The 12,071-nt window shown below is 43.8% G+C and overlaps 1 protein-coding gene across 1 annotated transcript in view; it reads right to left on the reverse strand.

Annotated features, from left to right (window-relative positions):
• The window catches only part of LOC110387396 (protein argonaute-4), a 13,254-nt gene continuing 1,358 nt past the window's right edge, over window positions 176-12,071 (reverse strand). The window contains exons 2-18 of the mRNA XM_021375503.1: window positions 9,307-9,472; window positions 8,716-8,836; window positions 8,351-8,532; window positions 7,835-7,971; window positions 7,612-7,746; window positions 7,348-7,435; window positions 6,793-6,940; window positions 6,593-6,712; window positions 6,246-6,374; window positions 5,952-6,085; window positions 5,358-5,542; window positions 4,586-4,745; window positions 3,843-4,158; window positions 3,487-3,621; window positions 2,589-2,690; window positions 2,169-2,368; window positions 176-2,070 (exon numbers count right to left, since the gene is read on the reverse strand). Coding sequence (XP_021231178.1) covers window positions 1,962-2,070; window positions 2,169-2,368; window positions 2,589-2,690; window positions 3,487-3,621; window positions 3,843-4,158; window positions 4,586-4,745; window positions 5,358-5,542; window positions 5,952-6,085; window positions 6,246-6,374; window positions 6,593-6,712; window positions 6,793-6,940; window positions 7,348-7,435; window positions 7,612-7,746; window positions 7,835-7,971; window positions 8,351-8,532; window positions 8,716-8,820 — 2,385 coding nt within the window. The 5' untranslated portion in view covers window positions 8,821-8,836; window positions 9,307-9,472 and the 3' untranslated portion in view covers window positions 176-1,961. The remainder of the gene's footprint in view (window positions 2,071-2,168; window positions 2,369-2,588; window positions 2,691-3,486; window positions 3,622-3,842; window positions 4,159-4,585; window positions 4,746-5,357; window positions 5,543-5,951; window positions 6,086-6,245; window positions 6,375-6,592; window positions 6,713-6,792; window positions 6,941-7,347; window positions 7,436-7,611; window positions 7,747-7,834; window positions 7,972-8,350; window positions 8,533-8,715; window positions 8,837-9,306; window positions 9,473-12,071) is intronic.

The following is a 12,071-nucleotide window of genomic DNA, read 5'->3' on the forward strand; positions in this document are numbered from 1 at the left end:
TTTTCCAAATCTAAACTCGTCTACCACGTGTGCCAGGAGCAGAGTTTGCTTCAGCCCCGTTTTAACAGGAAAAAAAAAAAAGCTGAAGCTTAATTTAACGAGATATCCTATTTGAAAGGAGGTTATAAAACTGTTTGCAGACTACGCTCAGCGTACAACTGAAAACCAACCAGCATTTAGAAATGTAAACTTCAATTTATTTACAAGCTTAAAGACTGAAGGAAACAGCATTTCATATTGCTGAAATTTGGAGGGGGCTGGTTCCCAAGCTTTGGAACAGCAGGCGACGTAGCAGCAAACCCCACACGAGTATCAGAGACCACAGTGCAATCGCTGGGCTTCTCAAACTTGCCATCCAAGCAGTGCTGTTAGCTCTACTCAGGTTAGGAAATGCTTTTAATCTGCGCTAACTCACGCTAACACGGCAGAGGAATCTCCTCGTTACGTTCTATCTTCACGGATCCCAAAGGTAAAACCAAGCCCCTCCTCTTTGTCACACGCTGCAGCTGAGAAAAACCAAGCGGATTTCAAAACCCTAACGTCTATAGGCTGGGACAGAATCAGTATAATTAGACTTACATTGATTAATCATGCTGTTGAATGCAGTTGTGTGTGCAACCTAGATTCCCAGGGCAAGAAGTTGAAAATGCTGGTACAAGTCCTTAGGTTGCCCGTCGCACACTGCAATTACACTGTACAGGTTGGCAAGCCTTTCCTACACGTAACACCCAGTTCTAAACTTATAAAAAAAAAGTTGTAGACAGGACACCAACAGTGAATATAAAACAGTTAAAAACAATCCTTAAAAAAAAAAAAAAAAGCATGGAAGTGCGTCTTTTCTAATTAGTTTCCGAAACTGCCAAATTGTGTGTTCAGAAAACGACACGAGAACCTTGGTTAACTCATGCACAATCCTCAGCTAGAAAATTACACTGCTGGGGGGGTGGGGGGGGCTTAAAAAACAAAGTTTTTATTGCCAAAGTTTGACCTCCTACGAGAAAAAACAAGTTTTAAAATCACTTCGATTTATCAAACCACGCAGCAGCATCAAGTGGGCACTTTAGTAAAAGTCTGCAAAATATCTAAAAGCTAATTTTTTTTTTTTTGTTTTTTTCTTTTTTTTTTTTTTTTTTTTTTTTTTTTTTTTTTTTTTTTTTTTTTTTTTTTCTTCTAAATCCTTTTCAGAGCGGGGGGAAACGATGGTTCGGTGTTTTGTTACGGTACCACGGCAGTATTATTTGTAACCATTACAATTCAAACCTGCTGACAGGCATCACCGCCTGGTTACGTCACACATTCACAGAACAGGAACCACCTATGTGAGCTGGCAGAATAGTGCAATTGCTTTGCAGCCCGAGTCTGCAGATTAAAAAGGTCATTAGTAAAACCCACAAAAACTGCAATACCTGTGAAAGTTACGGCTGTTAAAAGGCATTTACAGTAGTGAAGTCTAAAATCTCCATTAAAAAAAAGAAAAAAAAAAACAAATCTATGGCCCCACACAATAGAACGATTACGTTGAACTGGAGGAAAACATTTTGCCATACTACACATACTCACTAAGCAGCGCGTGAAGACGGAGAATCGCTCACCATGATAAACTCATGGGATGGGAAGAGAACCTAAAGACCATAGCTAGCAAAATATTCCATAGAAACCTTTCGTGCCAAGTCCTTTAAAAATTTCAGGATGATCAGCCTCTTGCGCTTTGAGGTAAAAATTCAGTCCAATGCATCAGAAAAGACAGTCTATGAATTTCTATTACATAAAATAACGAAACGAATGGCTCAATTGTGTCGGTGCATCAGACATTGCTGTGAAGAACAGATTCAGTGCGACTGTTCAGAGCTGCTGGTAAGTGGGCAGTCTGAAATAAACCGGGCCCTCGCTATAGCAGTAGGCATTGAAAACATTTCAGGACTGAATGAGTTGTCGGTTTTGCCTCATCTTCCCAGATGCTCTCAGGCAAAATACATTGTATGTTGAGTATCGTGGTGGATCTGCACTGCCTTTGCCAGAGCCTGAGGATCACGGCCATTGCTCTGTCCTGACACATGGCTGCCTTCAGCACTGTAAAAACGCAGACACATACAGAGAACCGTGAACAACTGAGCCCGTAACTCGAGTTCACTGTCTGGCTACCAAGACGGCGAGGTGCAGCTCCTTACCTGTCGTGATCCTTGTCCACGAGATGGTATCTAGCCCTAAATGCTACCAGTCTGGCATAGTACGCAGGAGCTGGAATAGAGACTGATCGCGTGCACCGCACATACGTGTGACACAGCTGGTAGGTCAACAGCTGGAGCTCATCTGCAGTGAAACAGTTGTCATCCCACAGGACCTGATAGTGGGAGGGCCGGCTGGTTCCCTGCGGAGAAGAGACGAGCGTTCAGCCAGACAGCATCAACTCCAAGAGAGGGATCTGAATGCTGCACCTTCTATCAGTGCACGGAAGAGCAAGTGCCAAACAGGCACTGAACTGATGCAGCTCTAAATCCGCCAGACTATAATTAAAAGCAATATCACACATCAGGACAACAAGCAGGATTTAGTCCCGTAGCCTGAGCGCAGCAGAGCTGAAGCATTACCTGAATTCCTGCGTGGCTACAGAGGTAAAAGTCAAATTCAGAAGGATGCGTGATCGTGCTGTCCACAGTAGTGCCTGCTGGTACGTTGCCACTCTTACCCACCTAACGTGGAAAGTTTATTATTAGCCCATGTAGGTTTTGGGTTTTTTTCTTCCTTTAGAAGAGATCCAAAAATACCTCCTCAGGTAGGCGCTACTTATAGTTGTCTGAGAATTTATCGCTGAAAAATGTGTAAAAATTTAGGTAACTTACATAGGAGGAATGAAAAAGTTCTCTGCGGGTTCATTGTTAAGAACTTCCCTAAATCCAGTTGGTGTATGATCAGAGAAAAATGAAATTCCTGCCAGCACCGTTAAAATTGCAGAGTGGTATAAAGCATACGGAAGTATTTCTGAGTATGAAAAAAACGCAGGCTTTCTGAAATAGATTTCACACCCTTGTTTGCAATCACACCCCAGAGATGTGTATTCTTCTAGCACATATGAGATCAAGAAGTTTCCTAAAAAAGGTTCCTTAGTTGGCTTGTGGATTTGTGACATAGACAAACCTCACAGATGCATCGAGGAACAGAACGGACAACTAACTGACCAATGAGCAGGTGTCAGGAATCTCAAGACTACAAAAATGAGGTTACAGCTCTGGATAAGCAAATCCAGGGATACTGAGTATTCTCATTCCAAAAGGGGCTGGGAACAAGCTGCTCCATGTGACTGTCTGATGTAGAGCAGTAAAAAAGGGGAGGAACTAGCTATTTTGGTCTTAGAGAAAAGCCTGCTCCAGCACAGAACTGCTTCTGTGTGTACAAATTAATAGGAGAGATGGATTCAACCCCTATTAGCCAAACCACCTACATTCCCATCCCCATCACCTCCTTACTTAAGTACCCGACGTTACTTGCCCTTTCAGTTTTGTCGGCACAGAATAGCCTGGTGTGATGCCTTTTCTGCACAACAATGTAGGTTATTCCTGGTCTGTAGTCTTCTTCCAAACTAATGCAGGCCTTTCGGATTGCTATAAGCTCTGGCCAAGCTACCTGGACATAGAAGATTTAACCATTAGTACACACAGTACTATTCTTTCCATATATAAACACCACTTGATAAGGAGCACAATCAGCCAGGATAACTTCACTTTCTGTCTGCCCAGGAAAACAAAATTAAACTGCAGATTGTCCTCTTAAACAAAGGCATTCCACATAGGCAATGGCAAGGGCTAATCCCTTCTCACAAGCATCAAGAAATCATTAGCCAGTACCTGTTTCATCTGCCCTTCTGATACTCCTCCTCTGTAGTAAATGATTCTTGTAGGCTTGAAACGTGTGGATTTGTAAAACTGTATCAGCAGTTCTCGCACCATGTTGGTCAGGTCCTGTATCACCTCCTGACTGTACAGCAGCTCCTGGGAGGTCTCCTGACGAGAGGTCTGCACACGCACTGTCGCACAGTAACGGCTAGGATGGCCATCCATGCTGCCTACCACAGCAGCTATGGAAGGCTTCTTTCCATCCCCAGCTGGAGGGTGAGTGACATCTGCTCCCAAAAAGATCACTGGCTGCTGGAACACTGAGGGCCTGTTTAATTATTTAATAATAATGTAAAGAAGGGGGATGAGGAAGGAGAAGACAATCGAGGAAGGCATATCCAAACCACGTAACAGCACTAGGAACCATTCCAGATCTTTAAAGATGAAGGTGTCTGCCTCAATCTCTTCCAGACAAAGCAGAAAGAAAAAAGAAAAGGATCAAAGGCAGACAAACTTACAAGCGTTTACCACTCTGCCTCACTCCTCCTCTTTCAGTTTGGAAGGAAATACAGCATGCTCATGGAAATGGCAAGAGAAAGAGGCAGACAGGCTGAAGGGAGGAGAAGGCAGAAAAATACCCTCTTCAGTCTGTGGGTACTTCTAATGTGCTCATTATTTTGAAAGGTAGCAAAACAGACTAACATCATTTTGCTTGATAATTCAGACTTCAAGGAAAGCACTAAATCTCATCTTACCTTTGATGAGGTACGAGCACATTGTTGATTCCTCCAAGCTTTGCATTTATTTTCAGACACAGGTTGGACAGCGTTTGTGGTGAGGTTTTCACCACGTTCTTTACCTGAACACATTGAGTGGCCATGCCAAGAAGAGTGTCACCAACTCGCTTTACTTCAGCTGTGACACAAAATAGGATAGTTACATGAAGTCATTAGTTCCACCATCTTTTCCTTATTTTTCCCAAACGTTACGCTAGGTCAACCCTTAATGGTTCACTGACAAAGTCTCAGCCTGCTCCTTGGGAACGTACAAGTATTCTGTACCTTCCCAAAGGGTGTGTGGTGACAGGACAAGGGAAAAAGCTTTCAAACTTAAAAAGGGGAGATTTAGGTTGGATATAAGGAAAAAGTCTTTTACAGTGAGGGTGGTGAGGCACTGGCACAGGTTGCCCAGAGGCATGGTGGAGGCCCCATCCCTGGAGACATTCAAGGCCAGGCTGGACCAGGCTCTGAGCAACCTAACTGAGCTCTGGATGTCGCTGCTCACTGCAGGGGAGTAGGACTAGGTGATCTTTAAAGGTCCCTTCCAACTCTAAGCTACGATTCTACTCCAGTGAGGACCGACAATCCGATCTCCAAAAAACAATAAGACAAAACCAAAAGAAAACCCAGCAAATCCTTTTAAACTAAAGGGATTGCCTGTTCTGCCTCCTTCCTACCAATGAAGCGCATAGCAAGATACCCAGCTTGCCATGCAACTACTTAACACTTCACAACTTCTTCTACGTACCATACACGGGCGTCTTTCCGGGTAGAATCACCACGATCAGCTGCAGACCAACATAAGTCAGTTTTAAGTGTTTAAACATGGGCTCCACGCTGTCTGCACCCTGGGCATATTTACAGAAACAGGGCTGGCCTTGGATGGGCATCCCTGCGTCCTTGGAGATCTTGCGCAGCTGGTCAGTAAAACTCCTGTAAATAAAACATAAATGGATACAGCCTGCTCTTTCCACCACGTGCCACTTTGTTAATTCTATTAATCACACCTATTACGTTCTATCAACTGTAATAGTTTAGATTTTGGAATAAAAGATCACTATCGGTTCTTTGTAAAAACAGCATTACACAGTCTGAATGCAGTCTCTACAACCTGAAACATAACCTCAGTGGTAAGGGAATTCTTGCTTTCCTAGCCAGCCAATTAGGTTACAAACTTTGTTTAAGCCTCTCCCAAGCAGTAAACGTTTAAGACACTGCAGAACTATGATTTCCTCTTTTTACTATTAGATGCCTGATTGACTTATACTGCATATCTTCTTTCAAAAATATGAGCAAAATAAACCCTGAAACAGGTAACCTGAATAAAGAGGAAAATACTTACTTTAGTAAGTCTTCCCTGCATTGTTTTTGAGGAGCAAAACAGGCAACAGCCCAAACTTTAATCTCAATGCCAGCATAGAACTGTTTCCCTCTCATGTCCCACACACCTTGGTTTGGTGTGGCCACAGTCTTGTTCTAGGTAAAAACCAAAGGCAAATTAAAAATAAAATGCTGCCTGGTTTTGTCTACAGCCAACCAGTGATCATACAAAAGCAAACCTTGTAAGATATATGGAATGTTTAAGGAATTTCAACACCCTCAGAACAAGGTATTTCACAAGACCTGGGAGACTCACCCTGCCTCCATATTGCAGCATTGGCGCTGGCAAAACTCTGCCTGTCAACTCTGTCATTTCATTATGGACAACAATACCAAACTCCTTCAGATATGGATCAGGTCCACCAACCATACTGTTACTTTTCACCTGGTGACAAGAAAAGTATCTAGGTAACTACATCTAGTGTTTCAGGGGACTCTGTCTTCTTAGCAATTAACAGGTTTTCTGTTTAAAAGGATTTATTTTTAAGTCAGATTTTTGGAACTTCTGCAATTCTTGGCTCATCTGGTTCTCATTACATACGCTCCAATGCTTCTGGAAGTCACACTCACAAATGCAGATTGTTTAGCTGAAGAAAGGCTTACTAGTCTGCTGATTTCTTCCTGTCGGTCCGGTGCAGACCTTGCAGTTGCTTTTATCATAGTTGATGTCTGATTGTCTGTTAGCTTCTTGATACATCTCTGGCCTGCCACTATGTTACACACCTGCACAGGAACAGTGAAAAGTGGCACGATGCTATTTAACAAAGGACACACCACAGTGCAAGGGGAAGTTAGATTCCTACCTCAAGCGGTAAGTACGTGTGTTTCTGCTCCTGTCCTACTTGGAGACAGGGAAGATGAGGATATTTCAGCTGCAGACTGTACTTCTGCTTAAAATACTGAGCTACTGTACACTCCATAGCCTGCCCATTTTCCAACTGCAGAGGAAACCTATAAAGGATATTTGCTCTGGTTAGTTTGTTGTTGTTGTTGTTGTTTTAAATCTTGAAAATGGAAAAGAAGAGTGGAAGATCTAATCCAGAGTAAAATGCTTAAAACCTTTATTGTCCTTAGCTATTGGATTTCTCCTTAATGATATTATTTTACACAGTTTAACGGAGCTATTTATAAAATGCCAGCCTTTGGTAACTCTATTTCAAAATCAGGATACAGCTTCTATTTTCTTGTATTGATGGAAATAAAGCAGGCATCTAAACCCACATTATTTCTCTGTCCTATTAAGGCTAAACACTTTCAAATCCACACAGCTTCTTCACCCTCGGAATCAACTCTCCTGGTAGAAATAACATATCTAAATGGTTCAAGATCTTAAAAATTGCCAGGAATTGTATACATACGTCTGGTGACTGGCTGGTCGACGAGTAACATTGCAAACTCGGTATTTTCTCTTCATCTGGCCGCAGTGAGTAACCTCTACTTTTAGACCTGGAAACCCAAAATAAAAATCACTTAAATAGAATCAGACATAGGAATCACCTTTGAGGAAGATGAGAGAAAAAAAGAACAGGTCAACTTCCCAAGAGCCTTGTGAATTTTCGTTACAACACAGTAGTGACAAATTGACAGTATTTTGATGCAGTGGCTTTAGAACAAGCCTTTACCTCTGATTTCTTTGGTAAACTTGACGCGTTGGGAGTCTGTCAGAGGCTTGCTTTGTTCATTGATGTTCTGAATGTCCAAGACCTCGCACATGAACTCAATGATAGGCTGAGCACGATAGAAAGCGGTTGCTGATACTACAATAAAAACAAAAAAACAACAGGACATTGAATTTAGAAGCACCAAGAACTCCGTTACATTAGTGAGACAGAATTACCTACGTACCATCAATGTTGAGCATCATGTTCCACATGGCAGGCCTGACAGACTGGTGGAAACCAAACCAGACCTCCCTGCCGCCACCCAGAGGGTGGTAATAGCCTTCAGGGGGGGAAAAAAAGGAGCGACCCACAGGAGTGTACCTGGAAAAAAAGAAAGAAAAAAGGAAATTAATAATTTGAGCATCCCTTCCCAATGGATCTTTCTAAACGGACACTTCTATGGCGCACCAGAACTGTTAGAACTAACTCATGGCAAGCATATAGAACCTGAGCAGAGCAGTTGGAAAGGCTATAGCAAATTGCAGTTGGAAACATGACCAGCAGATACAAGTCTTGAGTTCAGATCAAATATCCCTATTCTAGTGCAAATTTGTAATGCAGGCATTGAATTACACAACAGCTTCCCTCAACCCTTTGACAGTAAGAAGGTGTAATAGCAGTAGAATAGCAGCAAGTAACTAACACAAATGTAAGACAGAGACAAGACTGAAGCAGTGATGCCGACACCTGAAGCACCCACCTCATGGAGGGAAGGTGCCGTGTAATCACATCAAGTGCCTGTACAGAATCTTCAGGAACTTCATTCAAATGCCCTGCCAGAGCTTCCAGCAGCATCTGAAGGCTGACGACTGACACCCACTGAATGGACACTTTGAAAGTCTGGTCCTTCCCCTCTCCTGGAAGCGTCACCTCCATATCCACCTTACACATAAAGGTAAGCAGAAACTTTTGTTAAGGACTGCCGACTGCCACACTACATTACATTACTATGCAACATTACAATAATAACAACTACAACAAAAAACGCTGCTGATAAAAACACTTTTCAAATGACACCGTAGCAGTTTTCTGCACAAAGTTTGAACTGCTTACAGTAATACCTACTCTGTCTCTGCCGATGGGTAACGGGTGTGCAGTGTACATGTTCCGCTTCCCGTCGTATCCAGGCTGCCGGTCACCAAATATCTGCATCTTGAAGTGTCTCACCATAGTATCCACCACTTCTCTGCAGAGGGATTTATTAAGTTAGGTTGGAGAACAGGAAAATCCAGCAATGGTCTCATGTGGTTTAAAATTCCTTTTCCACATTTTCTTAAAGGATCAAGGTAGGGGAAACGACAAGGCACCAGAACATAGGCCATCAGCAGAAACCAAGAGTAAGTCACCTCCAGGTTAAGACACTGAGGTTTCAACATAAAGGTGCCTGTGTGCAAGGCAGGTGTCCAAACTCTCATTACTGCCAGAAGAGATGCACTCAGTACAGTGCCATCTGAAAAACTGTTCATATACAGGAGCAAATACAAGCATCTGCCCTGGGGTGAGCTGAGGTGCTCTTCAGATGGGCTCTACTGATACGCATGAACACCTCAAACACCGGTGTCAATTTACGAGCAGAACTCCCTCACCTCAGCTGAGGACAGACACCTTTGTCTAACAGATGACACAACAGCGTTATTGCTATTAAGCAGCTCCTACCTGTTCACTCTCCGAGGCCGTTTTTCTGGTTTGATATCCACGTCATAGTGATAAACGTCGATCTTAGGGATCTGAACCTGAAAATGATTGGCCAGGAGGCGGATGGGTTTCCCAACAGTTCCCAGGCCTGGGCGACGGGGGGGCTGGAAAAGGCTTGCTGGGGGCCCTGCAAGAGGTAAGCAAATACGTAAGAGAACTATCTCTCAGTGCAGCATCTTTTCAGGTGTATTTAGCTGGAAAGTCTTTCTGGCACGGCAGAAAGAAACCTTAAAGAGCTTCCTAGGTCTGCAGATGGAGCGTTCCATGGCGGCCCACAGCCTCCCAACAGCTCTGAACTTCCAAGTGAAAAACGTGCTCCCTAAAGCATACATGTGTAGGTTGATGCCACAATGCATTCTTTGAATTCTAGTGGTGCTTATTCAAAACTATGGCTTATGAACTTGACAGAGTCCCGAGATGGAACATAAACATTCCTATATTATCTATTCTTATATAATAGAAAGATAAATGTGCTCCTAACATCGTTTCTAGAACTAGCCAGAAACCACGTAAGCCACACCTTCTCATTATGGCCTTAAACTTCAGATGTTAATGATTGCTACTTTTATACATTCCCAATTTGTATCTGAAAATTGATAAAATCTAGAAATGAGTAAGATCTATCTTCTATTCTAATCCAAACTTAAGACATATTTCCACACTGGATCCAGGCTAGAAACCACTTTGGTTGTTTCCCTTACATCACGAACGCATCGCTTCCATTAACAATGAAATACTCTTCCCCTGAAGCAGAATTCCACCCAATTTCAAGTTCTAACACAATGAAAGGAATGAGGTATGGTTCAGGCTTTCTTCTGAAGAGTAATGGAGCAAGCATAAAGACAGGTATAGACTCCTCACACATGTGGGGAAGGTAATTTATTTGGACAAAGGTAAAGGCTGCAGAAAGAGCTCAAAGGAAGAACTCAGGAGAGGCTTTAAAAAGGCACTCACACGCAGGCTAGTCACTGGTTAAGTCTTTAGTTAAATTCCTCAAAGCGTTAAGATCGGAGATACTATATTAACAAGATTAAACACCTTTGTTGTTGTTCAATCTATCACAGCCCCAGCTGGCGACGCATTTAAAGCAAAGGGAGTTAAAATCTTTTCGTGGCTTTTGTCTGCATCTGGCAGCTCTTAGTGCTGTCAGGTTTTCTTCCCTCTATTCTTGAGCAGCAAAGGAGAGGGGAAAAGAGCAGCGATAAAGTAACAATAAAACTTCGGGCAAGTTCAGTATCATAAGACGGTGTCAACCTGCCAGTATCCATTTAAATCAAAGGCTCACAGCTTATATCAGAAGAGAAGAGAAGTAGATAAGCCGTAGGAGGATGAAGCTCATATTTGGGTACACCTCAGTGTGCAGCAATAAGCTTAACGCAATCCTAAACGAAACCTAAGCCCAAATTAAAGGAGCCTTCTGCACTTGGGTTTATAAGCCAACCGATGGCTACAATACCAGTTTGAAGGTACCAACCCCAGGACGACTCCAAGCAGAAGGCTCAGAGCGTGCAAGCAGCTGCAGCCCACTCGACACATCAGTGCCAAAGCTGCTGTAGCACCGTGGCTGTCTGGGGTGCAGACGTCCCCCACCACGCATCGCCGGCTCTGCACCCGCATGAGTAATTGCCACCAGGCCAGGAGCGCGGTTAGACTGGTTGTAGGGTACAGTTAGTACTTTAAAAAGCTACAGCTATCTTGACAAGTGTGAATCATCAAGGGCAATCAAAGTTTGCCGTGCTTATTTGGATACGAGAGAGATGAGCCATTAATCCTGCGCTAATTAGCCTGAAGTAAGTGCAAGCGCTGACCTCCCACAAGAGATTAAATGACAACTATATTTACCCATTTTCCTGCCTCGGTATTGACAAGTTTTGTGGGCGGGCATGGCTGTGCTGACCGAGGTCAGCATCGACGGAAGGAGAGGAAGGAGATGCAACTTACGTCTTCTCCTTTCTCAAGTTATTTCTCAAAGGATTCTGGAGAATAAGCTAAAAGCCTCCTCGCAGATCACCCTGATTTTATCGGGATTTTTTTGCCCGATCAGCCCGACGAGGCTTACATGTACTATTTCCCTTTATTTCTTCCACTGTGTGACATTTACACGCGCTGAAACCTCTAGATGTTACTTCAGACAGGAAGTATTCTACAAAGCCAGAAGAGGATCCTCCAGAGCAGGGACACGCTGAGGTGCAGCTGTAGGGCAGACTCTCACAACAAACCCTCCTCTACCTTAAAGGCAGAGCTCAGAGTTGGAGGGGACCTGCTTTGCAGGGCGGTTGGACTCAGCGATCTCTGGAGGCCCCTTCCAACCCCTACAGTTCTGTGATTCTGGAACCGCACCTCGGTGTCAATAAACATTTCCTATTTCAGCAACATTAACAATTATGCCAATAACTTCACCAAGACGCACTTCGGTAGCGAAATGCATCCTGCAGACATTTTACGGAAGAACACGTAGGGATATTAAGATACAAGCGGGAAAACACCACATGCAAAATAACGCCAGCGTTCAGCCAAACGCTGCTAACAAATATCAAAACCAAAACGCCGACACCTCGGCCCCTCGGCAGCTCGCTGTCAGAGCTCACCCCGCCGCTCGCCCAGCCCGCAGCCTGCGGCCGAACGGCGCCGCGCGGCCCCAAGGACACGCGCGTGCTCCCGGCTCCGCTGACAGCCCGCAGCCGCCCCGCAAACTTCCCCCGGAGTTGGCGGCCCGCTCCAGACCG

This window comes from Numida meleagris, chromosome 22, assembly GCF_002078875.1.
Source record: "Numida meleagris isolate 19003 breed g44 Domestic line chromosome 22, NumMel1.0, whole genome shotgun sequence".
Classification (NCBI taxonomy): Eukaryota; Metazoa; Chordata; class Aves; order Galliformes; family Numididae; genus Numida; species Numida meleagris.